This window comes from Odontomachus brunneus, unplaced genomic scaffold, assembly GCF_010583005.1.
Source record: "Odontomachus brunneus isolate Ranch 3 - 2012 unplaced genomic scaffold, Obru_v1 Obru_scaffold_026, whole genome shotgun sequence".
Lineage (NCBI taxonomy): Eukaryota > Metazoa > Arthropoda > Insecta > Hymenoptera > Formicidae > Odontomachus > Odontomachus brunneus.
Genome location: NW_022639476.1, coordinates 2,614,368 through 2,642,287, shown reverse-complemented (window position 1 = coordinate 2,642,287; position 27,920 = coordinate 2,614,368). Strand labels below are relative to the sequence as shown.

Sequence of the window (27,920 nt, the reverse complement as noted above, 5' to 3'; positions counted from 1 at the left end):
TCTCCTATTGGATAACGGACGTCGTACATCGGACATCGAAAGCGGTGTGAATCCTCCATAACTATACCCACACTTGGCTGACCTACCGATACTACCTGTATCCCTGTCCGACCTAACCCACCGAAAACCAGTATTCGTGAATTACGTTTCGTCCTTGAGATGGTGCGCGCTGAAATAGCGCGAATGTTGCGTGAGATTAGCCGCCGCCGTGGTAGCGCCAGCGGCGTCCGGCAGGGGGAGAGGCAAGGGAGGGAAATAGGGTTAACGAAGAATCTGGGGGAATCTGGCGGTAGTGCGTGGTACGTCGTCGCCTTGATCGGTGTTGCTCGCTCGCTCGCTCTCGCTCGTTCTTCTGCAGTGTTGATACAGTGTATCGTACATACATATTGTACACACGGTGCGGTGCGCGTCCCAATTGATGTGTTTCGTCGATATCCCGTCCGACGAGAGTGTGCGGCCGGCCGCGACGTAGTTCGCGCGTATCCTCGCGGCTTGTCTCGTTTGAATTCTTTTGCGAGCGGCAAGCTCGAGGACGGTTTATACGACGGTGCTTGCGACGACTTGCTTGTGACGGTTCACTTGAGCGAGCGAGTTCAGCACGCACTGAGCGACACGCACACCACGTCCGCGTCTCGTCCTCGTCGTCTCATCCCCGACGACTGTCCACAATCTAATTGGCGGTCTCGTCTGGTCCTCTCGCGTTTCCTTCGCCGAGCTGACTGTGAAAGTGCATGCTGCCGTAGGAAGGTGCGACAAACAGCGGACTTCTGTGCTTCGCGGCCACGGAGGATGTTGGATCGCGACACGGCGATACATCTCGTCGCCGGAGGGTAAGCTTTATTTTTCGGCTGACGCAAGAGCCCGGCACGGGCCTCGCTTTACGTCACGGCCTTGGCTCGCTTTTCGGACCGTCATCTGTCCCTAACCCTCTGACAATCCCGATCGATTCGATTTAGTGCTGGTGTGTGTGATTTAGTGCTGATCCGACTTGCAATCGAGTCCGAATTTTTAGACTTTACTTTTATCGAAGCATATTTAACACGTGTGTACAGAGCCCCTCCCCCACCTTCCCGTGGCATCTCTTCTACACGAGTCCTGAACAATCAGATGTCCGTGTTTTCTTAAAGAGAATCGTACATTCGACCGAATTACATTCGATGATGAATTGATCGTACGAATTGGATGCGATAAATCGAAGCTTTGAGCCAGCCGTTACGTCATGCGAGACGAAGAGATTCGTCCTTTTCCGTCGTCGAATAGCGCGCCATAAGAAAACGTGTAAATACGCATCTGCGTAATTTAGATGTGGAAAGGAGATTGGTCGATGTTATCAAGTCTAGGAGACAGAGGAATGCGTAGTTCACAAGAAGAGAGCGTTTCCATGATAGCATCAGCGGCATAAATCAGTCTTATTTCGATGTAATGTTATTTACTGAGGATAAGACGCGATTAAATAATCGCCGGGCGTGAATATTTCCGAATTTCTCCGTCGTTATCGCCGACATGGTTGATAATCCGTGTGGACACGTGACAAAAGCACGCCTGCATGAGTAACGTGGCGTGCGAAACACATCGCATACTACGATGCTCACTCTCGCCGGATGACTGAACCGCCGCCGTAACGCATGATGAAATTATCAATTATTTTTAACTCGACCCTGGTGAGAAGATTCGAACCCTCGCTAAAAATTGAATACCCAAATTATTTTCGAAGAAACATTTTTTCAATTTTTGAATGTGCAGCATTCGCATAAAAAATATAGTTTTTTATATTTTTTTTTTGCAACACTCCAATCCGACATTCATCATAATCAGTGAGGGTATTGGTAATGCAAGGGATTGTTAATAATTCAACCAACTACTAGTACTAAACTACTAGTGGTAGTTACCGTACACTAGAAAATGCATTTGTGTGATATAAAGTTTACTTCACAGAGAAGTAAACTGCATTTCATATAATAAATAAACTTTACGTCCCACAAAGAAATTTTCGAATATTTCTTCTCGGTGCATTAACCTGCTTATATTGCAAAATTACCGTATTTGCATCGCGTGGCTGGAACATATTCAAATCAGAGCGGAAATTCATGTGTTATAGCAACGAATAGATTATTTAGATTCCTTTCAATCTTCCAGGAAGAAAATTCTCTTCGTGTGTATATTGATTGCATTCACAAATCATAAATCTGTTATTAACCTTTTAGTTCTGCTTAGTACAGCAAATCGCAGTCACAGACGAGCGCATACGCGTGTTATTTTTTACCAAGTAATCGAAACCATTACACTACTAAAACGTGTAACAATATACGGCGTATGTGTGTGTGTCCGTGATGTTGCGTAATAAATATAAAGTGTGTTGCGTAAATACAAGACAGGATACATTGAACGTGAGAAAAGATCTCCTGCGTGATATCGATAACCTTAAGTGGCGATTTCTGGTTTGTAACTTTCTGGACTATGATATATATATAGATAAGACTAGTTTTAACAACGTCGTTTGATTCCAATCGCGAGATTCGTTGATTTGTTTTCTCTATTTATAAATCATAGTCAGTACCGTAGCAAGATATCAAATCACATACATATACAGAGACGAAATAAGGTGAAAGATGAAATATAAGAGAAGAAGGAAATTTTTCTCATGGAGAAAAGAATTTAGTTAAACTAATGCTTCCAAAATATTTAGCCACATTTTGCATATCCTACTCATCACAGAGATGAGAAAAAATTCTTTTCAAGAAATATTTTTTATGAACATCTCTCTCTCTCTTTAAAAAATGTATGAAAATAAGGAAATCTTGATCATACAATCGCGACCAATTAGCTCCAATTAGCGAATTTAGTCCTTCCTTTTACATCATATCGCATTAACAGTAATAAATCGAGAAAATGAGGTCGATCAATTTAATCCGCTGATTAATGCCAATTGCACAGTCGGAGATCCGAAAATACTTCGATCGGCAAGTACTGTCGTGGTTAACAAAATAGTCGTTTATATATATAATGATACAGTCGTCGGTAAAAAGGTCACGATACTTCTCATTTCGATGAGTTTTGGAACAGGTGCGATCTTCCTCACGATTCTCACTTTCCCGAATACTGTTCCTAGAGAAACGCGCGTTGCAACCTTTTCGTCTCTCGACTATTTAACCGCGAGATGACACGACAGTATTCGCCTATCATCGTTTACAGGTGGAGGACGCGTTATTTACTAAATAAACAGTCACACGCTAACCGTCACGGTGCAGCTGGCCTTACCAATGCCGAAACACAAGATCGTGTTATTTACAAGATCGCGTGTCAACTCGCACGCAGAATTCGACGACGCAGTTATGCAAAATGTACACTCGCCGTGTATTTGCATTCGCTGCCTACCTGCTCATGCACGCACGCACGTACACATACACCGATATCCGTGCGACTCTCTCTCTCTTTTTCTCACCTTTTTCTCACCTTTATACAGGGTGTCTCTCGAAACAGTGATAACTAGCGAATTTTCTCGCGAGAAAAAAAGACCAAAGAACCAAAAAGGATATTCGTATACATGTGTTTTTCAATATATCTCTAAAATATACAATTTGCATACGATCAGATTGTGTAAGATTGCGTGAGCATGTGTAACTTGATGGAACAGCGCGATGGAAATAAGTTAGAGGGCGATTCGGCGCCTGAGAAAATAATCGATAGACGATGATACTTGCGATATGCATCTGGTCGGGCATTTAAGATCCTGTTCTATTTTCAACGCGGCGTAAGAGGTTACATACATTAGCAATCGCACTCGATCACGTACGTATTTTTGACTATTTAAAGATCACTTCACGACGTAAATACCAATACCGTCAGCACGAACCAGATAGTTTCTCTACAGAACCGTATATATTCAAATTCGGAGATACTTCGAATTCTTCCCGAAATAACCGAATATTCGAGTGCTCGCAATAAAAAATCTCATGTTGCCACGTGTTATTGATTTTCGCGGGAGCTGACGTCGCGGGAGTTGATTTTGCCTTTTCATTTTCTGAAGTGGCGTTTCTCTCGCGAGAAAATTTGGCAACTTGAGAATATCCGGAAGACTCGAATATACATCCAGATAGATATCCGAGCTCGGATCTCAGCTGTCCGAGCACGCTAATCGACAGAGTAGCACGATATAATCAAGTTATTAGAGTTTTCTAACCGTAAGCACATTATCAATTAATTACTTAGTGATTATTCAAAGAGAGACAGGCATGTTGTATCAATTCAGCAATCCATCACCGCGACAGCTTTGCGTTAATGACCGAATGTGTACAGTTTTAAAATACTATTAACCTAATTACTGTGTTAAGACTATTTTACATCAATTAATGTACATGAGTAGCCAAATATTGACATCATTAGCGAATACACATTTGGAAGCAAAATGACAAGGATACACGGAGATAAATAATTTTGCTCTTTTAGCAAAATCGTCGTTGCTACTGCACATTCGTAGTGATATCAAAAAAATTTAGTTGACGCAACTAATTTTATAAATTATTCGTTATCAAAGCAGAAGTAGTTTCGTTGCCAGAATAGAAAAAATTTGTTGAGTGTATTTGTCCTAATAATCACGTTAATTTGCTATTGATGCAAAGTAACGTATCCTTAGCAAATTTATTTGCTATCGGAGCAAAACTGCAATTGTTTATATAAATCCATCATGGTTCTTATAGCAAAATAATTTGTAGATTCAGCAAATTATATCCAGCAAATAACGATTAGTACTCTTACACTGAAAAAAAAATTTACTAAATTTTCAAAAAACGTTTGTTTGGATAGTACTGTGAAGATATTTGTTTAAATTAAGTAATTATTTTCTAAAATTAAATAAAGAAGTTTTAAATATAAATTGGTTTCTTTAATTTTAGAAACTAATTATTTAATTTAAACAAATATCTTCACAGTACTATCCAAACAAACGTTTTTTGAAATTTAGTAAATTTTTTCTTAGTGTAGCAAATCTTTTTGCTGTCCATATAATAACGAAAAGATTTTGCTAGACCAGCAGAAAATTTGCTGGGCCAGCAAATTATTTTTCTCCGTGTACTTTTATTTTCTGAATAATTTTTGGATTCAATCAAAGCATCGAATACATAGCGCGCAATTCGTCGCAAAGCATGAAATGTCGCCACTATCGCCTATAAAGTGCATGTATTGAGTATTGTTATTAATTGTTGTACAATTACAAATTGTTATTACGACCTACATCGTGTCGTAAACGTACGCGCGATGCCGCCAGGGGAATTGTCGCTTAGACATTCGCAAGTCGCAAAATCAGTATGCGCGAATCTCAATCGACGTTTTGTACCTATTGTATTCGCGGTGGCTTGAACACGAGAGGAACGTGAGCTCGCACCTGCTTTATGGCGCGGAAAGATACGCAAGTTTACGATGCGCGACGTGTGAATCAGACGCTAATTCACGGCCTCGTTTCTTAAAAAGTTCAGCGCACTACGCGCTGGCAACTTCAGGCATGGGTGAGAATCTCGCTTACCTGTAAGAGTCTTTTTGAAAGGTCAATTATGTTTTTCCACTAAAGTAACACACGGAAAAAAAAGATCTGCTACATATGAACAACTAAACATAATTTGCTGTATTAGCCATTTTTTCTTTGCTGCAGGAGCCAATTTTCTTGCTATGATAACAAAAATCTGTTCCTGCAACAAAAAAAGTATCTAAAGCAGTAAATTATGTTTAGTTGTCCATCTGTAGCAAATTTACTATATTAGCAATTTTTTTTGCTGTAGGAGATTTTCTTGTTATCATAGCAAGAAAATAGGTTCCTGCAGCAAAGAAAAAGTAGCTAACACAGTGAATTATATTTAACTGTCTATATGTAGCAAATTAGTTTGCTGCTGCAGCAAATTATTTTTTTCTGTGCATAAGTATGATCTTTTTTCCTAGGAGATATCAAACTTATGCTCGATGTAACGAAGCATATCGAGGATCGTCTACAATAAGAATAAAGTATGATTGTAAGAAGTAAAAGTGAGAAATTGATCGATCGCAGTCAAGCGTGAAAAGAATAATCGACTGTGATTGCTCAATTTGTTACTCTTACTTCTTATTTTACTTCTATTGTAGATGTGGATTCTATTGTAGATTCATACAAATGCAAAATTATTTGTCACTCGGTCGGAATTCTTGACGTTAAATTTCTTTCGCCTCGAATTCGCGAAATTTTTCTGAACTCAACGCGAAATTAAGCGAAGAATCTCGTGATCTTCCTATGCTACTAAAACTTAATTTGTGCGAAGAGATCTTTATCGAATTATTAAATTACTCATAAGCCAAGAGTTGTTCATTACTCAAGACTTTTACCGGGCTAAAACAAACGCGACAGATTTAGATTCCAACAGTTTATCGATTTATCGTCCTCTGTGCGACGAATTCAATTGAATATGCGCAACATTGGCCGGAACAACGGTAACCCCCCAAATTCAACGGTTATAAACACATCACTGATAAAGCGTATCGCGACGAACGGTGAGTGCCAGTTCGCTAACATTGGCAATTAATACTTTGCAGCGCGGCGCGAAATAATTATCGCGCGTTTAATTGGAAAGATTTGCGAGATTATATCAATAACAAGTTTCACGCACCTTTCTCGTGCCTCCTTACTCTCTCCCTATCTATTTTTCTCTTCTAAGCTCCAGATGACGTTTCTCATGTATCATACATGTATCATACATGTCGATATCTCAGAGAAAAAGAGAGAAAAAAAGAAAGAAAGAGAGAGAAAGTCCGTGTCTACGTGATTATTTTAGTTTTTTATCTCGCCGATGCACAGATATAATTTCACTTGAGCGAGATATACAATGAAAATCTGATTAAATTCGTAACGAATCTCGCTTCACTTGTCTCACTCCATCTGTTGTTATCATTATATGTCGTAATCATGATAAGCATATCGTTATGTATTTATAACGACCATTAATATCGTACATATAAGCGGTCGTAACACGTAAGAACTTTCTCGCGAAGAATAATTTTCTCATAAATATTACAATATTTTATAGCATTAAAATAAATTTTGTGTTCACACTATCCGTATCTGCAAAGTGTATTTAATATAACTGTCAGTACGATTTATATTTCACGAGTATCCTCCACGAGTACGCGAATGAACAAAATGAGATAATGAAAATTACGTGATACCATGCGTGATATAACAAACGCACGAGAGCACACGGAGAGAATTTTTATTTAATAACGCAACGTATTGTGTAACGTGCGACTGGGATATATTCATATCAGAGTTAAAACTTAGATGTTATAGCAACTGACCAGTAGTTTACTTGAATATTTTTTTAACCAGGCAATATACAAATTTATTGCATATCAGTCAGCTGATTAAAAGCTGCAACATTTTTCCTCGATGAGTTTCGTAACGTATCTGATAGAAGAATTTGTTTTTTAATAATTCTCAGGAAATCCCCATTTTCCTATTAGAGATACGAAATACACTTCAACGTCATCTCGAGGAAAAATGTGAAATCGGAAACTTTAATCGGCTGTACAAAGATACATTTCGTGCTTTTTTCATATATTTCGAATGACACGCGTGAAAGTATCCCAGTCGGACAAGTTAGTATACGATGCTTATCCAGTTGACGAATGCTAATATCTCTCATAAATATTCGTTCCGCGTATACTGGTCCCGTAGAGGAATCAACAACTGTGAGCACGAATAAGCAGCGAGCATTAGCGGACAGCGTCGGTAATTGCAGACTTTCCTTGTATCTCGCGTAGTGTGGCTGGCACGGCAGGAGCGATAGTGACTTGTCCCCTGGAAGTAGTAAAGACCCGACTGCAATCCTCGTCTTCTGGCTTCCATCCGCCACCGCTGAACAAAGAATTCACGTCTGGTCACTCCACGTGCAGGAGTTCGCCTACACCCGAACAACGCAGAAGGCTATGCACCGGCTTGTATCCGCGGTAAGTCAACGAGCGAATAAATCCGATCGATCGCCGACATTAATGCGGACATTGTTGTACGTGCCACGATAATTTATTATAATTAATGCTTTCCAGTCAGATACTTAAAGCTGTATAATTGAATCGTTGCTCGTAAACGACTCGCGTGCCATTTATTTTTCAAGGTCTCGCGCGTTATCTTTTCCATTTGGCATACGCCAACATATACGGGGTGTCCGGGCAATCCTGGTAGAATTTTATCTTCCGACATAAAAGAGTTATCGTAAGCATCTTCGCGCCGATAATAAAGCCGAGACATGAAATTTTTCCACGCTTCGCTCTTTTCACGTTCATAAATCACACAGTTTAACTTGTAGCGACTGTTAAGCCTCAAATCTGTATAAACAACATCGAAAATCTCATTAAAAGATCCGATACGATTAGATAGATCTACAGCTGTCTCGGCATTTGTCACATCGTGTGGGGGCTTGAAGCGAGATCGCATTTGATGTAAATGATTGCCGTTTAACGTGTCACGCTCGTCGCACAATCGCGGCGAGATATGTGTCGCTTCATCTCTCCTCTCTTCTTTTCTTCAGGTACTCCAGTCACTTCGTAGCCCTTTCGCACTTTGGCGTCTCGAGCCCGCCGCCGCAGTCTCGACACGCGCCAGGTATCTATGAGTGTATACGGTATATTATCAAACATGAGGGGGCCCGGGGACTATTCAAAGGTCTCGGGCCGAATCTCATCGGCGTGGCACCATCTAGAGCGATCTACTTTTGCGCCTACTCCAAGAGCAAAGTCGCATTCAATGCGATCCTACCTCCCGATACTCCGATCGTCCATGTCTTCTCTGCGTCCTGTGCTGGTAAGATTAAAAATATATATATCTTTGCGCGCATACACACACACACAACAGATACATTTCTATTTTACACACACGACGTATACACATACAGCTGATACACCACCACTCGCGGTGCATCGAGGGACTCGTCGATCTCGAAGCTGAAATGTAGCTTTCGCACCTTTAATGTTTCACGACATGTTCACGTTTTCCACGGGTTCTATGCTGGTTTCTTTCTTGCTTTTTTTGTCAGTCGTTCACAGTCGGAGAGGTACACATACATAATATTACACAACAGGAGAAACATTTTTATTAAAACATGATAGCACAGAGACGAAAAAATTCAAAAAATTTGATGAAGTTCAAATCGACGCTCTGAGAGATATAATGTTACTTTTAATTTGCTTATTGTACACTTCGCAACAACTACAGGAGCATGAACGTTACTTGAGCAGGTTTGGACTTGACGTGCGCGAGCGAACGTTAATTCTCACACCTGTCTTCTCCGCACTTATTACTCGCGTGTATTTTCGGCGCCGAAAGCCATCACCGCGACGGGACCGTGAAATACGGGTCCGATCTCTTTCCGCGCATTTACTTCGTTACTTCGAAAAAGTACCGCGAAACAAGTCGCAGGCAAGATCGATATTAAACGTCGCGGCGCGACGTGTCGCGCTGTGAGACGACGTAGTAAAATTACGGAAACGTAACGCGACGATGTATTCATCCATACATGCTAATTTGCACACCGGACGATGGTCTGGCGCGACTGTTATTACACGGTCATTAACGCGGCGTTACGTGGGTGTTAATCTCCCTGCCTCGTCGCTCACCTTGAGCCGGCTCGCATCTTCGTCCGCGAAACATTCTGCCCGCGTTATATTCGTATTATCGTTTAAAATTACACCACGCTACATTATTATTAAGCCTCGTCAAAAGCACCTCTTTCGCTATTTTTCATCGATCAGCAACTATTTTCACGTCGCTCGGCACGGAAGATAAAATATCCTTTTCTTCTCTCTCTCTCTCTCTTTCTCGCGCGCGCTCGCGACGCAATAGCCGCAATAAGACGAGGGTGATTACAATGCATACACCTCGGGGGAGAAATGACTGCCCCGCTACGAGTAACAGCCACTTTACACCTGTATTACAATATGATTTCGTATTCTTTCTATCACGCACGGATTTTGAGAGAATCAGTTTCTTAACTCCGCAACACACGCGCGAGAGTCAAGTGTATTGTGTGTGAATGGGGGAATTTAACTTTTAGGAACTTTAGGTTTTGCATAAGTTGTCGACACTATTATTCTCTCGGTCATTGTCGAGGGGGAAACGCCATCCTCGTCGTGCGGGTGAAAGAGAGCCAAGCGTTCGCTTCGATAGAGGATCGCATGAATGTAAGTGATATTGCGTCAGATATATTTACTCTGTATCTGTTAAAGTGTTACTTTTCTCAAAAGCTATACGTGATAGGAAAAGTATCAAGATCATATCGGAAAGGAATTTTCCTTGAGAATTTCTCGGATCCCTACGAGAGATGCACTGGAATCAGTCGGAGTAAAACTGACTAAATCGTCACGAAATTCAATTCGAATCGATTTATCTACGCCTCTCGCCCGCGTGCATCAGTTTTCCTACGTGTCGGACCGAGATCTTGCTTTCAGCGAGATTTTTCAACGCGAATTTATCGCGGAATCCACGTGTCTCTTTAGCGTCGAGGGAGATTATTATTTATCGAGACGTTTCGACATCGTACGGTTACGTTTCTCGACGAATTATATCGACAATTAACGCGCACTCAACGCGTATATACACTGAGGGGAAAATTATTGATTTAACTAAAGTTATCTAACTATAATTCTTTTCGGGCCGCCCGGTCATATCTTTTGCTTGTTTAGGCACAAAAATGGTAACACGCATCATTAACATCTTAGAAAAATTTAATAAAAATGCGTTTCCTGACCACATAACTTATGATTGTTCCTCTATGTGATCACAGTTACAAACACCAAACATTTTTTGTTCTCAGTGTACCTAAACCATTAGACCTAAATTCGCGAGAAGCTTCGTCCTCGAGTTGGAACTACTCATTATCGCGCTCGATGGAAAATTTCGCTAAGGACAAGCCGCGCGAAGAGCCGATCGAAAAGGAAAAAAGGAAATACATGCCTTAAAAACATTTCGCATGTGTGTTTCCCTCCGCGCGATTGCAACAACACGACGTCAGCGAACGAAATCCGCGCTAAGTCATTGTTATGCCGCATCGCCTTTGCTCCATCGTCGTTCTCGTTGGCCTATATGAAGTTAGCCTCCCACTTTTCGAATTTAATAATTTTGACAGTTGTGCTGATTTGTGCTAGGTTTGTGCTACATTGTGCTCGAATTATAAATTTTTAATACGAAAAATGAACAAGAAAAATGGAAAAAACCGTTTTTTGGTAGCCCCCCACTTTTCGATTTTCGAAATTTTTTTTATTGGTTAGGTTGTGCTAAGTTGTGCTAACATTGTGCTAAAGTAGTATCTTCGAAAAATAATCACGAAAGAAATAAGATGAAAAAAACGATTTTAGGCAGATAGAATAAAAGTAAAGATAATAAAGTAAGGAATAAAAGTAAGGAAATAAAGGATAACAAGAAAGGAAGCATGTGTTTACTCTTGACGTCGAGTACTGTCAAATCGATTTTTTTACGAATTTTCGGAGAACGAATGATCTTATGAGTCTCATACTCTAGAATTATAATTCTTAAGCCTAGAGCAACTCAGAACAAAAAGATCTCGGTTGGAACAAGAAAGGAAGCATGTGTTTACTCTTGACGTCGAGTACTGTCAAATCGATTTTTTAACGAATTTTCGGAGAACGAATGATCTTATGAGTCTCATACTCTAGAACTATAATTCTTAAGCCTAGAGCAACTCAGAACAAAAAGATCTCGGTTGGAACAAGAAAGGAAACATGTGTTTACTCTTGACGTCGAGTACTGTCAAATCGATTTTTTAACGAATTTTCGGAGAACGAATGATCTTATGAGTCTCATACTCTAGAACTATAATTCTTAAGCCTAGAGCAACTCAGAACAAAAAGATCTCGGTTGGAACAAGAAAGGAAACATGTGTTTACTCTTGACGTCGTTGACATACTGTCAAATCGATTTTTTAACGAATTTTCGGAGAACGAATGATCTTATGAGTCTCATACTCTAGAACTATAATTCTTAAGCCTAGAGCAACTCAGAACAAAAAGATCTCGGTTGGAACAAGAAAGGAAGCATGTGTTTACTCTTGACGTCTTTGACATACTGTCAAATCGATTTTTTTACGAATTTTCGGAGAACGAATGATCTTATGAGTCTCATACTCTAGAACTATAATTCTTAAGCCTAGAACAACTCAGAACAAAAAGATCTCGGTTGGAACAAGAAAGATAGTATAAGTTTACTCTTGGTCCGATAGACTGTTTGTCAAAAAACTTTTTTTTAATTTTTCGGGCTTATAATTAAACTTATTGATTTGTGCTTTTGGAACAATGTTTGGAACAACTAGAACAATCTATATCGGTATCGGAATGCTTTATTTTCAAAAAATGGGGTGCCAGGTCAAAAACATTTTTTTCATTTTTTGGACTTATAATTCAACTTACGGATTTGTCCTTTTGGAACAATGTTTGGAACAACTAGAACAATCTATTGCGGTATCAGAATGTTCGATTTTCGAAAAGTGGGGTGCCAGCTCAAAAAATCATTTTTTTTGTTTTATTCGAAAACCGTTTCGAATGAAGCAATATCACTTTGGAACAATGTGGTACAAAGTCAGAACAATCTGGAACAACTTTCAAAATTATAAAAGTGGGGTGCCAACTTCATGTACTCATGTCGCTCTGACCTTGGAAGCAAGAAGAGAAAACAAAATGCCGCAAACAGATTTGCGCGCCCACGGTTGTATGTCGTCAATTCGACATATCGCTTGTTGCGCCGTCGAGTTATATTCTGTTTCGCCGGCAATCCAATCAACGAGGCGGCGATAGACGCGCGATTAGCGCCCGTCGGAGGAACGAGGAGGGGGGTGGGAGAGGATGATATTCTGCGCGTCATTCATGCACTATCTTTAATGGATCCGTCGGAGTGCCGTCGTGAGAACATCGCGTCGCGATCCCGAGACGACGTGCGCGCGGCCGCCCGACTAGCCTCCCGATGTCGATAACCCGAGGACACGCGGTACATGTGTGCGTATCCGGTAGCGCGATTTCGCGCACTTTTACTCTCGATCTGCCTCGCTCGATTCGCCCCGTCGTCCGCGCGATTTGCGAATGTGGAACGCGACGCGAACGAGAGAGAAACGTCCTTAAAGGGGTATGCCGAAGTTGAAAACTTCACCGACAACACACTGACATTTTTCTGCAAAGTTCACGTCGCATTAGTTGTACAGAGTTGCAAACGCTTTTACGCAATGAAAGTACGTGCAAAAATAAATAGGAGCATTGCTCGATATATATATATAAAAAACAAATTTGAAGTGTAACATCTCAAGCTGTCAGTCAGCATGATATTTGTCTAATCCAAAAGTTCCGCATCTTGTACCCAAAATACGAATGCTCCAAGAATGGAACTCAAAAATGGAACTCTTGGAAAATCACATCCGGAGTTCTGCTGTACGTTGATAATCTCGAGAGAGATTTAACTGGCCTTTCTTTTTTTATAAATGCATTCATAATGCGATTGAAGGCGGGAGACTTATCATGGACCATAAATGGATCCTCGTCCTAAAGATTCCAGCTTAATCGTTATCTAATTTGGGCCCCTCTAACGTCTTATTAAAGAGCTGCATGGTTATTTTTGTAAACGCGATATATACGGTGTTCCTTTTGCATTGTCACCACGTGGAGCTGTTGAGAAACGAACGTAGCTGAACGCAAATCGGTAGTCGCGAGTCGAGTCGCGATTTGGAGGTCCCATCGTGCATGCGTGTGTTGTCTCGATTTGCTCGGGGATCCCCGCCACGGAGTAGACGTCGCCAACGGAAACGACGACGATGAGATTGACGTGTTGCGTAACACGTCGAGAATATCGTCGCGCGCAATTTATGCGTTCCTGTTACGATTACGACGTTAAATACGACGTCGTCGTACTTTTGGCACTTCTCGAAACATACTTCCGCTCCTTTCTGCTCCAGCTCGTTTAACTTGCAAGACACTCGGTGCGTCGTGGTCGATAAGACCCCCGTGAACAATATAAGGCGTTATCTGCGCGAACTTTGACTCCACGGACGATCTGTCCGCGTTATTCGATCGGTTCGCAGGGGAGCCACGCAGTCAGTGCGTGTTCCTCCACTTTTCTTGTTTATTGCTCGCGACGTATCAATCGAATACGCACGTCATCAGAATCTTCACGTGTTCTGTCTCTTTCTCCCTCTCCGTCTCTCTTTCTTCTTCTCTTTCGTTTCGCGAATCTTTCAACTCGTCCAACGAAAATTGAAATTTTGATCTCATTGCGCGCCTTCTTGATTCTCGCGACTTACATAAGCGACTTTTGAACAGAATGTTACTATAAAAAAATCTCACTAAAGGAGAGATAGTTAGGGTAAAATGTGCAGAAGACTTTTAGCTATTTTGAGGTATGTGCTTTCTTTGAGGAAAATTCTTTCAAAGTGTGTCACGCTTCTCGGACACACGTTGACGTGAAGGTCTGAATATCTTATGAATTTCTCGACAGTGCATATAATTCTCAATTCATCGCGATTCCAGTCATCCATACATGTCATTTGCACACGAGGAGAATTTTATATTAATAATCGCTGTAGAATTTTGTAACCGAGGAAAATGAGTCGATATTTTCCCAGTAATTAACTTATACTTTCATTTCACATGTGTTACTTATATTTCAAGAACTGAAGAGAGTGTGCTATTAAAAAATTTGCTATATTTCTAACGAAATTTGTTATATTCCTTAGCAAGATAGATCTCACTGACATGCTCTGTAATATTCCTCTACACTACTCCAGAAATTTTATAAAATTGAGAATAGATTAATATGAAGGAAGAAATTACAATATTCTCTCCGTGTGTCGATTCGTCAAACAAAAAGGAAATTCTCTTCATATTAAACGAAGAATAAGGCAAATAAGAGCCAACTGCCGATCTTAATGGCATCTTAATTTTGTGATTTTCGCTATTAAGATCGAGAGTTGGCTCTTATTTGCCTTATTCTTTATTTGCTTTGATAAAGTCTCAATCTATAACTTTTGATTGATTCTCTCCATATTGTTTTATTTCCTTGCTCGCATATCACGACGTCGTTCATCGTAGTGATTTTTCAATCGCGTGCGCGTGTCGCATCGAACGATCGGCGATCCCTGATGATAACTATTGTTTATAACGATAGAATCTAATCTCTGTGACAATTCGCTGACGGTCGAATATCACTTATGTCATTCGGGTCTTGGGGATCAGCACGAGGCTCCGTTCTGCTTCTGAACGCGTATGCAATCGAATGAGAACATAATGATATCACGTGTACGTTTACTTGCACAGATAAGGCGTTACATAAAATCGCGTGTATATGCGTATTTTCTACTCTGCTTTAAACAGTCGAGGTCTCGTAATGGTTTCTTCACCGCTTGAACTGTACGTGATACTATCGTTTTTTATATTCCCTCAAAAAAAAAACACGGTAAACCTCGGCTAAAAGACAGAGGAGTTTTATGTTTAGGACAACAGCATGTGAGAGCATAGCGCGATTATTGCGCGCGTGGTTTATTTTCGAGAAAATATCGAAAAATATCGGTGAACAAATTTCTATCTTGCTGTACCAACCTTGTTAAAAAGCTAATTTTATTTTTTTCTCGAGCAATTTAGAGTTAATTTCATATATTTTATTCTTTCTTAAAAATATCCTTCAACGAGAACTTTTCACATAAAACAAAATCGTTTTACATAGAATATTATTTTTTAATTATTTCTTTTTGTATAGAATAAAATCATTCTTTCTCGCAATTATCATATATCATTTCGACACAACGAGACTTAAATACGTAAACATTGTTCGTTAGATACTAACTCGCCTCATTTTCTCCTGACAAATCTCTTTTTTGGATTTAGGAAGTCGTGCCAGACGTGTTTGACGAGTTTCATTCTTTCTTCCTTCCTCTCTCTCTCTCTCTCTCTCTCTCTCTCTCTCTCTCTCTCTCTCTCTCTCCCCCTCCTCCTGTCATCTTTCTCTGCCTTCCCCTTTCTCTTTCCTTTTCTTCTCGTCCTTCTGTCGCGCCACCGCCGCCGCCTCGTCGAGAGTGCCTCTCCGACGGCGTACTTCTATTTTTAGCCGACCTAACCACGTAATTCAATGCCCGTCGTTGCGGCCGTGCGAGAACACGACCGACAACGGAGCCCTATCGTCGGATGATCGCGCGCCGCAACGGTGCAACCGGAATTGCATCGCAATTCGAGATAACGTGCGCGCGCCGCTTTATCTTCCTCGGCGCGTGCATCATTCAGTTTGAAAAACACTTAACGACGATCGGAAATTGCGGCTGTTCGGCATGAGAACGTTGTATTTTCGCGCTGCGCTTCATCGTGAGCGCGCCTTGTCGCTCGTACCGATATCATCGTGTCCCGATACTAAACGCGAAACACTTGAGTAGATAAAACTTCGTATTGACAGTGATCATATTGCAAATTTCTTTATTACTCTTTTGTTATTACTCGCGACAAGGTAGGAACACGGTATGCGATCTGCGCATAAATATTCTACGAATATTGTTTTACGAATATCATTTATTAAGAATACGAAATATCATTTCACGAAGTATCAGGTTGGTGCAAGATTTTGTGTATAAAATATCACATTGTTATTGTATTCTGTATGCAACAAATTCTTCGTTTGATTGTGTAAAGATGTCATTTTTCTATTAGATTCTCGCTAGAAGTTCGCGTATTAGAAGGTAAACAGAAAGTTCTCGTTTGACATCTAAAACAATACCGAAGTCGATTTTGTTCATTTCATTCGCAAAAATTATCAACCCTTCAAGACTGGACAATTTTTTTCCATTTGATTTAACGAACACGACGAACCTTTTGAACCAACTCAATTTACAGTGAAATGGATCGTGTATGCATTGAATTACAAAGCATATTGCTTTAGAAGCGTTGCTCTAGTCTACTTCGCGCCACGAGTGGGAAGCCGGTCGGAAGTTGAGTCGAGAAGAATCAATCAGCAGCCACGTTTTCGAACAATCCTCTCCAGCTAGCGGCGAATTCGTATTTTCGCGGTTACGGAATCGTAATGTTCAGCGAGGATAATACGACCGGTCTTTGCGCGATGTTTCAGACCGGTTCGCCCAGTCCCGGTCCACGCGATACCGAATACTTTCAGGTAGCGCGCGAGAAAGGTAAATAAAACATAAACGAGAGTCATCGCTGCGCTCGCAATAAATTGCACACTACGCCACGCACAGTGATGGTGGTCTCTCGCTTGCGTAACCCTCGCGTGCTTCTCCCGCATACTCTCGGCTACGCATATTTTCCTACGCAGCAGCGCGCTAATAGTACGATGCCCCCCGGTCCCGTGTCAATGGGACCGTAACAAACCTTCCACCCGATACAGCAAGCTGCCAGACACCTGTAAACAATAAAATTCGCACGGAGAGAGAGTCGAAGTCGTTTACGAGTCTTCCGTTTCATTGTCGCAGCCGTATCAATTGATGATGCGAAGCAGAGAAACGACGCGAGTCTTCCTTTCTTATGCGTGAAAATAAAGTGGCTAAATTATCTTTTCATGCACGATAGCAAGCACAAACTTATACCTTCACGATTACGTATGGTTTTAGCGTTTATCCGGGTAATGAGATTAAAATTGCACTTCACTCGCGCATAAATTTTCGTGTGCACTATTGAAAAATAGCGCTGCCTGCCTTTAAAAGAAGAAATGTGGATAACTCGAACGCAATTGACTTTCAAGGAACATTATTTCCAAAATACACAAACACACACGCGCGCGTACCGGACACCGGCGTCTCGTACCTTACGTAGCTCGTTTTACTAGATCAAACATCGATCGAGTGGCAATATCAGAAATTACTCACATTAAGGGGTTACTTTCTCAATGAACCTGACTCGTTATCAAGGGTTCGATTCTCTCTTCTTACGTAAGACGAAATCTAAAAATTATAGACTTCGTTTTGCGCGGGAAGCGAGCCCCGCTTTGCGTGAAAACTTACTCTTGATAACGTATATTGTGAAGTTAAATTTGCACGGAAAGCATACAATTGGTTTAAGATAGATCTCGCTCTATTTGAATATAAGAGGTAAATATAGAGATATTTACGGATCGAAGTAGAAACAACCTTGAAGATGATATACACATGTGTAAACACAGAAATGATGTCGATTTCCACACTTGATGAGACTCAAATCAAATCCAACAGTGACTGTGAACACTTACTTTGGATAACTTGTTCAGTGACTTTTGATAACTTTCTCATCAGTAATAACCGCCGGCTAAAATCTGGTAAAAATTATGAGAGAGTCGTAGTCTTTCAAGATCATGGGTGAGATACCCTTCAATGCATAAATCATTACAATCATCGAAGGTAAATTACCGTTTGTCTGTTAGAAAAAGGGAAAAGTAGAGCGATTTGCAACAGCAACAAGTGTCGTGGTTCACAATAAACGCCGTGGTTCACTTTTGCAGGTTTCACGGCGTGTACATTGACAAATCCAATTTGGTTCGTAAAGACCAGACTACAGCTAGACCATCGAACGAATAAAATCACTGCGATAGAATGTATGCGGAGGATATATCAACAATCGGTAAGATGATTTATTTTATTTCTTGTTCCGATGATCCGTAAGATTTGATCAGACACTCGCTGGTATATACGTCGACTATACATCCGTGTGACTCTGAATTTAATATACATTAAATATACAGCTCGTGTTCACACGATATTGTGTGTATATAAAATATGGAACGACCGTCTGCGCGTGTGTGTTTAGCGTTAAGCACACAATCGTCTCTCTGTGTTTCTTGTAGCGAACACCAGCTCAACTGGTAAACGTTGTAACGAGTAGCTGAGCTAGTAATTGTTATTGTGGCTTGCCTTGAAATGGATAATTGCGGAGTACGCTGGATAATAATAGTTACACTATTTCATGAAAGCTGCTATTTAAATAGTATTGTTCCCGGGCGGAAAATAAACGTTTACCGTTATCTAAGTAGTGCAACTGAAAAGTACGCGATATCTAGTCAAGAGATATAACCTAATTTTAGACAAAGATAAAAGACTCGAAATACATATCGATAACGCGTTTATAAAGAAAAATTGAAGGTTGAAAAATCCCGCAAAAATCCTGTGTACGGGGTGTCTGACGATAACATCAAGTTCTCATATAGATTAGCTCAGATTGAACAAAAAGTTTTCTACACAGAGAAAAATAATTTGCTGGCCCAGCAAACTTCCTGCTGGTCTAGCAAAATCTTTTCGTTATTATATAAATATCAAAAAGATTTGCTCAGAATACTAATCACTATTTGCTGGATATAAATTTGCTAAGGATACATTATTTTGCATCAATAGCAAATTGACGTGATTTTTAGGATAAATACACTCAACAAATTTTTTCTATCCTGGCAACGAAACTACTTCTGCTCTGATAACGAATAATTTACACATTTAAAATTACACGCAAAAAAATGATTTATTAATATCAGCTAAACCGCGGTAACTGATTCAAACTTAATCGTTTAGCTGTCACTGTTAAGAATTGGCTATGAGCTCAGATGCATTCGCTATGAAATATAAATATATTAGGTGACATTAAAAATGCACATTATTTCAAGTAGCTAAGAAAATGGCAGTTATTCCTAAATTTCTTATCGTATGCATGTATTAAAGAAGTTTGCCGTACAGCTACAATCATTTGTTACAGTCATTTATTTCTAGCAGCTAATATCTCTCGCTGTAGCACCTAAATTTAACAGCGAATAAATTTAGCTTCGGTAGTATCGACATTAGCTGCCCCTATTTCAGTGACACATCTTATCTGTCACAGCTATTTTTTAGCTCTGGAAGCTAGTTCTTTTTTTTGCGTGTAGTTACGTCAACTAAATTTTTTTGATGTCACTACAAATATGCAGTAACAACGGCGATTTTGCTAAAAGAGCAAAATTATTTTTCTCCGTGTACCATTTTGCAAATAACCACGTAGATATTTAGTTATTAATTAAAGAAGATCAGTAAACAATTGTACGTAATGATTCACCAATCTTCTTTAATTAATAACACAAAATTTACGCAATCATTTGTAAAATGGTAGAGGAATTTTTTATTCAATTTGATCTAATCTACACGTACACAGGAAATTTACACATATGTTATCGTCGGACACCTTATATATATAAAGATATGTATATAATTATGTATAATATTTGAAGAAAGAAAATATTTTTCAAGTTTTCGTCAAGCTGATATAATAAGACACCGGATTGTCCGGCGACAAATTGAGAGACAGTTTAATCTGATGAATCGATAACGATAATCGATACGTCTATTATCGTCGCTTACCCACGTATTATTTAAGTCCGAAAGGAACGTAAACAAAACGTTCGGCAGATTTCGGCTTATTTCGCGTGCGAAGAGTATCAAAGTTGAATAACGAGTTTTCGTGTAGTCGAAATGACCTGGAATAATCGTCATCCCTACGATCGACACTCGATAAATCTCCCCAAATTTGGCCTCCGCCTTATCTTAATGGAAATAAAAAACAAATTGCGACTCTCGGCGGCCGTAAGAATTGCTTGATATCGTTTATTTATCGGTCTCCTCAGCATGTCGCGCGCGAGAACGTCGCAAGAATTATTCTGAGAAAATGATCGTCGCAGAGTTGATGCGCCTCTTTGCCGGGAGGAACGAATTGGAAAAACTTAGAATAACCGGGGGGTACGCAAAGTTGACAACGATGCTGCAAGGTCGTCGATAAATATGTGCCGCAAACGCCACTTGCGGCCAAGATTATTTTTTCAGCCGACAATACGCAGCGCCTGTCTTGTAGCGAAAGAGCTCAGTCGATTATAGAGCTGATGTAATCGTCTTTCGATACATGAAATGCAATTTCTCGAAGGCTCTCCGCGATCGAAGGCGCTTAATAATTCGTGTGAAGCACACCAAGCACGGAGTACAGCTTCGAATGTCACGTAGGGAAAGTGGTAGGTGAACGATTCGAAAGAGCTTTAATGAAAACCAGACGGGGTCCTTTGGCGTACGTAGATTGTTTACTCATCGCTCGCGCGCGAATGTCGTATTGTCCAATGGACGGGTGTCAAGTCGAGATTATTCACTCAGAGATAATTTTTACGCGCACACCGATTGCATACAACAAGCCGGAAACGAGCCAGCTTTAAAATCGGCGCCGTGATCTACGAATAGTATATTCGGATAAAAATATCTTGGAAAATACCGCACTATGTTGAGCAAAGCTTATGTAGCGAGTGGATGATCTGTATTTCTCGGTATCTCGGTCGTTCGTGTCGGAAAATTGCGCGGGTGTCATTTCCGATGTATACGCGCGAGTTCGTACGAGTAAAACGTCAGCGAGGAAATAAACGAGCGTTGAGAAACTCCGCAATCTGTATTTCATATATTATGTATATTTTTTTATTTATATCCTTTAGATAGTTTATCACATTGTGTGATTATGAGCCTTGAAAAGCCAATCAAGCGATAATTTATCCGGTTTATCGACTGACTTCTTTGTCGCCGAAAATATCGTTTTCTTTCTTACAGCCATATTCTCATAATGATTAATATCGATATCGATTTGTTATCAGTGAGACACACCTTTTAATCGCCTCGGATAAATCGCGCCTCGGATATTCTCCGCTTTCTCATCGCTAGAAACAACGCTGTCTTTAATCACGACACGCGGATTTCATGTGTTCTCTCTTTCGCGTAGGTTGCTGCAATAACATATAACAAGTCGGTTCAGTAACATGTAATAAACATAGTAGAAGCGCTGTGATATTACTCTTAATTATATCTTTATCCTGAAGATACGGCGTATCATGATTGTTGCAATGACACACGATAACGATGTTATCATACTAATAACTAATGTTAACTTCGTAAACATCTACGCAGCAAAACACAATTTTGTCGTGTTTACATGCAATATTTACGTACATAAAATAACAACAGCTTACTCATCACAATAATCGCCTTTTTGTCGCCGGTTAGTCAAAGATGAAAAGTTTGCGGCACTATATTTCGATGAATTTCGAAATTGAAGAAAATCGCGCGAATGTCCTCTTGAAATACAGAACGCGTCGAAGGGAAACGCGTCGCCAACAAACTCCTCGCCGCCGACTGCATATGCGTTTTATATAATCATTCGATTAATTCAATAAAAAATGAAGTGAAATGAAATTAATTAGTTGAAAAACGATGCTGTCTCGCTTCATTTTCTGATTGTAGATCATAGAAGCTTTTTATCCGAATTCTTCTGTGTGTATAATTATCCAATTAATTAAATTAACTTAATTTTTTTTTACAGGGTATCCTGGGATTTTACAAAGGTATCGTGGCGTCCTACGTAGGCATAAGCGAGACTGTGATACACTTTGTGATATACGAGGCAGTGAAGTCGTGGCTGGCCACACACGGGTCGCGAGCCACGAGGTCGGACGACCGGAAAACCTTCCGGGATTTCATCGAATTCATGGGAGCCGGATCGTTCTCGAAAACGATAGCGTCTATCATCGCGTATCCTCACGGTAAGAGCTTTCATTATCAATAAACTTTGTCCAGGGGCGAAGGAGGATCACGCGTAGGATTTACGGGACGCGCATGGCTGGAACGAATCCTCCAGACGTTCTTTTTTTTTCCAATCGAAACCGCAATTCACGCCGAAAGAGATATAGCTCTGTTATTTATTTTTCTACGCGTTCTAGCGCGCGTATTTTTCTCCCTGGCATTGACGAAGAAGATTCCCCGAGTCGGTCTAAAGATAGCGAGATATCTGCAACGCGTGCCAGCCACACTCGACGTGCAATTACGCGCTTACATCCTACCTACAAATAGTCAGTCGCGACGTTCCGGTTACCTGAATAAATAACGCTCGTCCAACTGATTGTACCTCGTCCTTGTCCTGGACACGAGAGACTTTGCAAAACTACTATTATCGAAGTCGGCACGCGCGGAATGTGTTAAATTACGCCGGAAGGAAGCTGAACGACTCTTATTCAGAAAATGCCAGTCCGCATTTCTGCCGTAACTTTAAACTATTCGTCGGTCACGTTGCGAACAAAATCTAGGAGCCATAAACGTATCAGTCAAGCGTGTTTCAGACCACTTTAATAGTACTCCATTCAGTAGTATGAATCTTCAGATGAGTTACAGAACGTGTGAACAATACCGATCTCCACGCTAACGTCTTGTCGTTCTTTTTCAGAAGTCGCAAGAACCCGATTGCGGGAGGAGGGCAGTAAATACCGCACCTTCTGGCAGACCCTGAGCACTGTGTCCGCGGAGGAGGGCGTGAGGGGTCTGTATCGTGGTCTCGGCACCCAGCTGATTCGCCAGATCCCAAACACTGCGATCATAATGGCGACCTACGAGGCGGTGGTGTATGTGTTGACCCGGCACTTTCGCCCGGTAACGGTATCGTGTAGTGCCGGCGCTACCACGACGCAGTTCTACGGCGAGACTAAAACGAAGAGGGAACTGGCCTAGGACCTGCTCACGGCCCCCGAGTAATGGGCCCCGCCGTTCCCCTTCTGCGTTAGGCGAATATCGCACGCTTGGGGCATCGTCTAACACACGTCTGAGTAAGATCAGTCACACGTCTAATTAGACGCATCGAGAGAGATAAAGCGAATGACAAAGAGAAGGAGAGGGAAGGGGGCATGAGAGTGAGATGCAGGAAGAGCTGGATGCCGGGGAAACGCGCTTGTGGTATCCTGACCGTTGCTCCGGGGCTAGTCAGAAAGGTGCTGTGCGCCAAAGGTGTTGATTGCGCACTGTGCTTTAAAAGTGTAGCAAAAAGTAGTCGTCCTTCCTCCTTTCAGGTAACGTATATAAGAAAGAGAAAGATAGAGGGTGGGAAAAAGAGTGAGAGAGAGAAAAGAAAAAGAAAGAGTTATGAGGAAAGAGGCGTTTGATTAATATTGAATAAACAGGCAGACCTGAGAGACCTGAAACTTCGCTTCTCACGAAAACGTGAATACTCACGTGCACACGTGAGAGCCGGGAAGAAAAGAGAGCTTGTGTTATTACGTAAAAAGCTTATTCAAAGCAAAAATGTCCCTCGCTCCGGAAACGAGACTCGTTGTGTCGAGAGTGCCGTTGCACAAGATTTGCTGTAAAATATGTAATAGTCACCGTAAACTTCGGCTTCTCGGCGAGTCTGGCTTCCGATGTTCCCATTTCACGATTTGCGGCTTCTCGCTGTGCACCCCGTGTGTTGTCTTTCTCCCCAGTTTTTCTTTATAAGAGACGTCGAAAACAAGGGAAAGCAAAACTTTTGCGCAATCGATTTGTGGAATGAGTACTATTCATTATTACAGTGCTTTCTAGAGTAACAAGTATAATGAAAGGTGATTTCGTTTGGATTTTTCGGAAGCAACATTCAGAATTTGTGGGTCGTTTCGAATCTAATTGCTATGGTTTTCTAGAACGATTTTAACTGGCTCTTGTCGTAAATGGAACATCGTAAATCATCCACTTTTTGAAGGCTTCGACACTTCCCTAATTGCTATAGATTTTAGTGAAAGTCGTTATTTGCGTGTCACAGAATCGTCTAGGTTCCGATATCGAGTCTCACGAGGATTTCATTTTCTATTTTATTTCATCTTGAAGCAATATGGATATTAGAATTTTAAATTTTCAATAGTACACGCGTACAATGTTACCAGATATGATACATACATTTGAAACGTCAACGCATTTTTCAACGTATATAATATATATTTGTAGTTGAACCGATGATAAATTGGAAAATTTTATGATAAATATTTTAAATGTAGTCATGATAGGTGTATAGATGTGTATCATGACAGACTATGTTTGTGATTCTTTCAATTTGTTTGTTTGTTTTAAGGAGACTGAAGACGATAAGACTTAAGCATTTATCGTTATCCATGCAATATGAATTTATATTTGTTTTACAATGATGCATTGTAAAATAAATATAAGTACATTTTGGGCACCAACAACAGTCTGACTCTTATCGTCGTTAGTTTCCCTACGAGTTTAATCTAGAATCTTATAACAGTTTAATTTGTTTGTGTCTGTTACATTGACACATTTTGTTTGATCGAGTTGTGTATATAATATACATTTTATGAAGGTTTGCTATAGGTTAAACTTCAATTCGTTACGGTGATATAGTTCTGTTTGATTCGTATTCTTTACATAATGCGACTCCGCTATATTTTTTCTTACATACTTTAACGATCAGCCGGAGTAAATTTTCCATTTTTGCAGTTCCGATTTTGTAGCATGATCCGTCGAAATGTCATTAATATAACGCAATAAATAGTCCTTGTCAGGCTGTTGTACATTTTGATGCAACTTGCTCTTAGACGAAGTCTCAAAAAGAAAAAAAGTACGAAGACATTATACTTAATATGTAAATTATACAAATTGCACATATAGACGGAAAAACAGCGATCTCTACGTTAGAATATCCACCCAAGGACTATAGCGGGGATTAAACAGTCTGATAGTTTCGACTTTATTTATATAGAAAGATATGCGTGTGTACATATCGAACTGTAGACTCTAGCTGTAAATCTACGAGCGTTTGTACATGTTCCATTAGTTAGCTGTACGCAAACTGTATCGCATAGTACTATCTTCGAGAGGAACGAAAGAAATATTACGAAAACGCGAGAACATCGTCGTTATACTTACGTTTCTTACAGATCTGTCATTGGGACATACGAGATACCTTATACTTTGATCACAATTCGTCTCGTACGATACCACACACGTGGCTGGAAAAGCAAGAATGTTGATTTAAAGATTCTTATAGGGATTATCACCCGAAAAAAAAAACGTCAAGCTTTTCATTCTTTTTCGCGCGGGTATTGCATGATCATAAGAAAAATTTCTCTCGGTTTATCTAAATTCTATTTTCATCTTTAGTTCTCTCTTTTAATTTTTTTTTCATTTTATTTTATTTCGCAGTTGAGAAAAACACAATAAAACAATGCTTTCTTAAAAACAATTAACGACACAATCATATTTATAAATACGTGCCACTTTCTCTTGCTCGTACATTCTTCCAAGATGGTTTTATTAAGTGACAGTTATTTCGTATTTGTTCTTACGTTGATGTAACATCTTCAAACGTCGATCGTACATATTTCTATTTGGTCAGTCGATTTCTTTCAATTTGCTTAACCAGGTCTTGCATATACCTCAACACTGTAACTAGAGTTACTTGTACGATTGTCGACCTTACACATAGGTGCATGAAGATTATTGGAAACCTTAGTAAATAAGTGTTAAGGCTTATATGACGCCTGGGTTTCGATCGAGAAATCGTCATAAATTGCTCTAATTAATACATCAGCAGGAATTTCATTGGTTATTTAGAAAGAATTTTTCTTTGTACTGTATGTAATGGAGCTGTGATTGTATTATTTTCCTTCTATGAAGTGGAGCTCTTGGTGCTTAGCCAAAGATTTGCAATGCGACTGGCCTTACGACGTTTATATAGGGATATCACGGAAGTCGTACAAGTTAGAGTTCGAAATACTAAGTGCACTAGGCTTAACATTATAACTAAAATTACTTGTACGATTTTCAATTTCACGTGTATATACGTAAAGTTAAAAATCGTATGGAATTTTAGTAAGTAAGCGTAAGACATGTATAACGCCTGGTGTACATTCAGTACTACAACCGCTCAGTGATCAACCACTCTTAGATCTGGTTGGTATATACTTTCAGATTTGATTCTGATTTAAAAGTACAAACTGTAATCAGATCCAAAAGTTTAATAAGTAGTGATGTACAGGATGGTCCCTATAAGTAATTGTTAGTAAGATCAATATATAAATTGATTTTCTTTCAAAATCAACTGGCGTTTGAAAAAAGTATGCAACTTCTGGAACAGCGTGTATAATTGATATATTAACTGTTAACCATCTTGTTGAGATTTTATCACAAGGCCATTATCACTTGTAAATGTACGTGCGAGGGATACGGTTTCTAAGTGCCAGGCTGTTGTTATTATAGTCATGCATAGTTATACCATAGAAATATCCTACATATTTTAAAGAATCACAAAAAAGTCTGGGAACCAGATGCCAAGTTGTAAATCGTGTACAGATATTAAATAGAGAGAGAGAGAGAGAGAGAGAGAGAGAGAGAGAGAGAGAAAGAAAAAGGAGGCGTGAGAAAGAGAAAGAGAGAAAGTCGTTATGAAATAAGCGATAATTTTTTTTACAAAGTCGAAAATAAGAAGTGGCAAAGAAAGAAAAGAGAGCGAAAATAAAAGAAAAAGGAAGAGAATATTTCGTGTATCTACGAGAAGCGAGCGTTTCGTTAAAGAAGACTGATGTTGTACAATTACTTAGCGTACCCTGAGAAAATTAATGCGTATACAATTATGTAAATATATATTACGGTGATAGTAATTAATCGATGTTTTCGTAAATTCATCGGCGATTTAGTAGGATCGAGCTATGATTGTAACAAATGTTTGAAATTGGAACACTTATTAATGTTTTGTACATTGAAGCATTTATCTTGCACGCTTAATTTCTTAAAATTATCGGTAGTTTGTTGAAATAACTGTGCGAAGAATAATTTAAAATTCTTAACTTGATATGATTCTACCGAAATTGTGGTGCAATAATTCCATAGAATTGTTTTCATAGAATCGAAATTTTCATAAAATCATTGTATTAAGTACTCTCACCGCAATACGTACAATCTTGCGATACCCTGTAAAACAGCTGTAATGTATGGATAAAAATAAAATTTATGTGTATATTAAACATATCTATTTTTAAGTTAGCTCGTGAGCTCCTTCAAAAGTGGCGTGATCATAAACACCATGGTTGACCAACTCGCTAAGGTTCGTTTTTGCAATAATGTCTCAATCAATTTACGGAGTCCATAAAAAGTGTTCACTCT

The 27,920-nt window shown here is 39.9% G+C and overlaps 1 protein-coding gene across 1 annotated transcript; it reads left to right on the top strand.

Moving 5' to 3' along the window:
• The first annotated feature begins 283 nt into the window (after positions 1 to 283).
• LOC116842692 (mitochondrial carrier protein Rim2) lies at positions 284 to 27,781 on the top strand. Its single transcript, XM_032812250.1, has 6 exons — positions 284 to 830; positions 7,777 to 7,962; positions 8,541 to 8,812; positions 18,470 to 18,588; positions 22,327 to 22,546; positions 23,224 to 27,781. The coding sequence occupies exons 1-6, from the start codon at positions 790 to 792 to the stop codon at positions 23,502 to 23,504; spliced, it is 1,119 nt and encodes a 372-aa protein (XP_032668141.1). The 5' UTR covers positions 284 to 789; the 3' UTR covers positions 23,505 to 27,781.
• The last annotated feature ends 139 nt before the right edge of the window (positions 27,782 to 27,920 follow it).

Excerpts from the sequence above, each read along its gene's own strand:
- LOC116842692 (XM_032812250.1), top strand. The coding sequence starts at position 790 with ATGTTGGATCGCGACACGGCGATACATCTCGTCGCCGGAGG. Across the intron at positions 831-7,776 it reads ATACATCTCGTCGCCGGAGG|TGTGGCTGGCACGGCAGGAG; the intron begins GTAAGCTTTATT and ends TATCTCGCGTAG. Across the intron at positions 8,813-18,469 it reads CTTCTCTGCGTCCTGTGCTG|GTTTCACGGCGTGTACATTG; the intron begins GTAAGATTAAAA and ends TCACTTTTGCAG.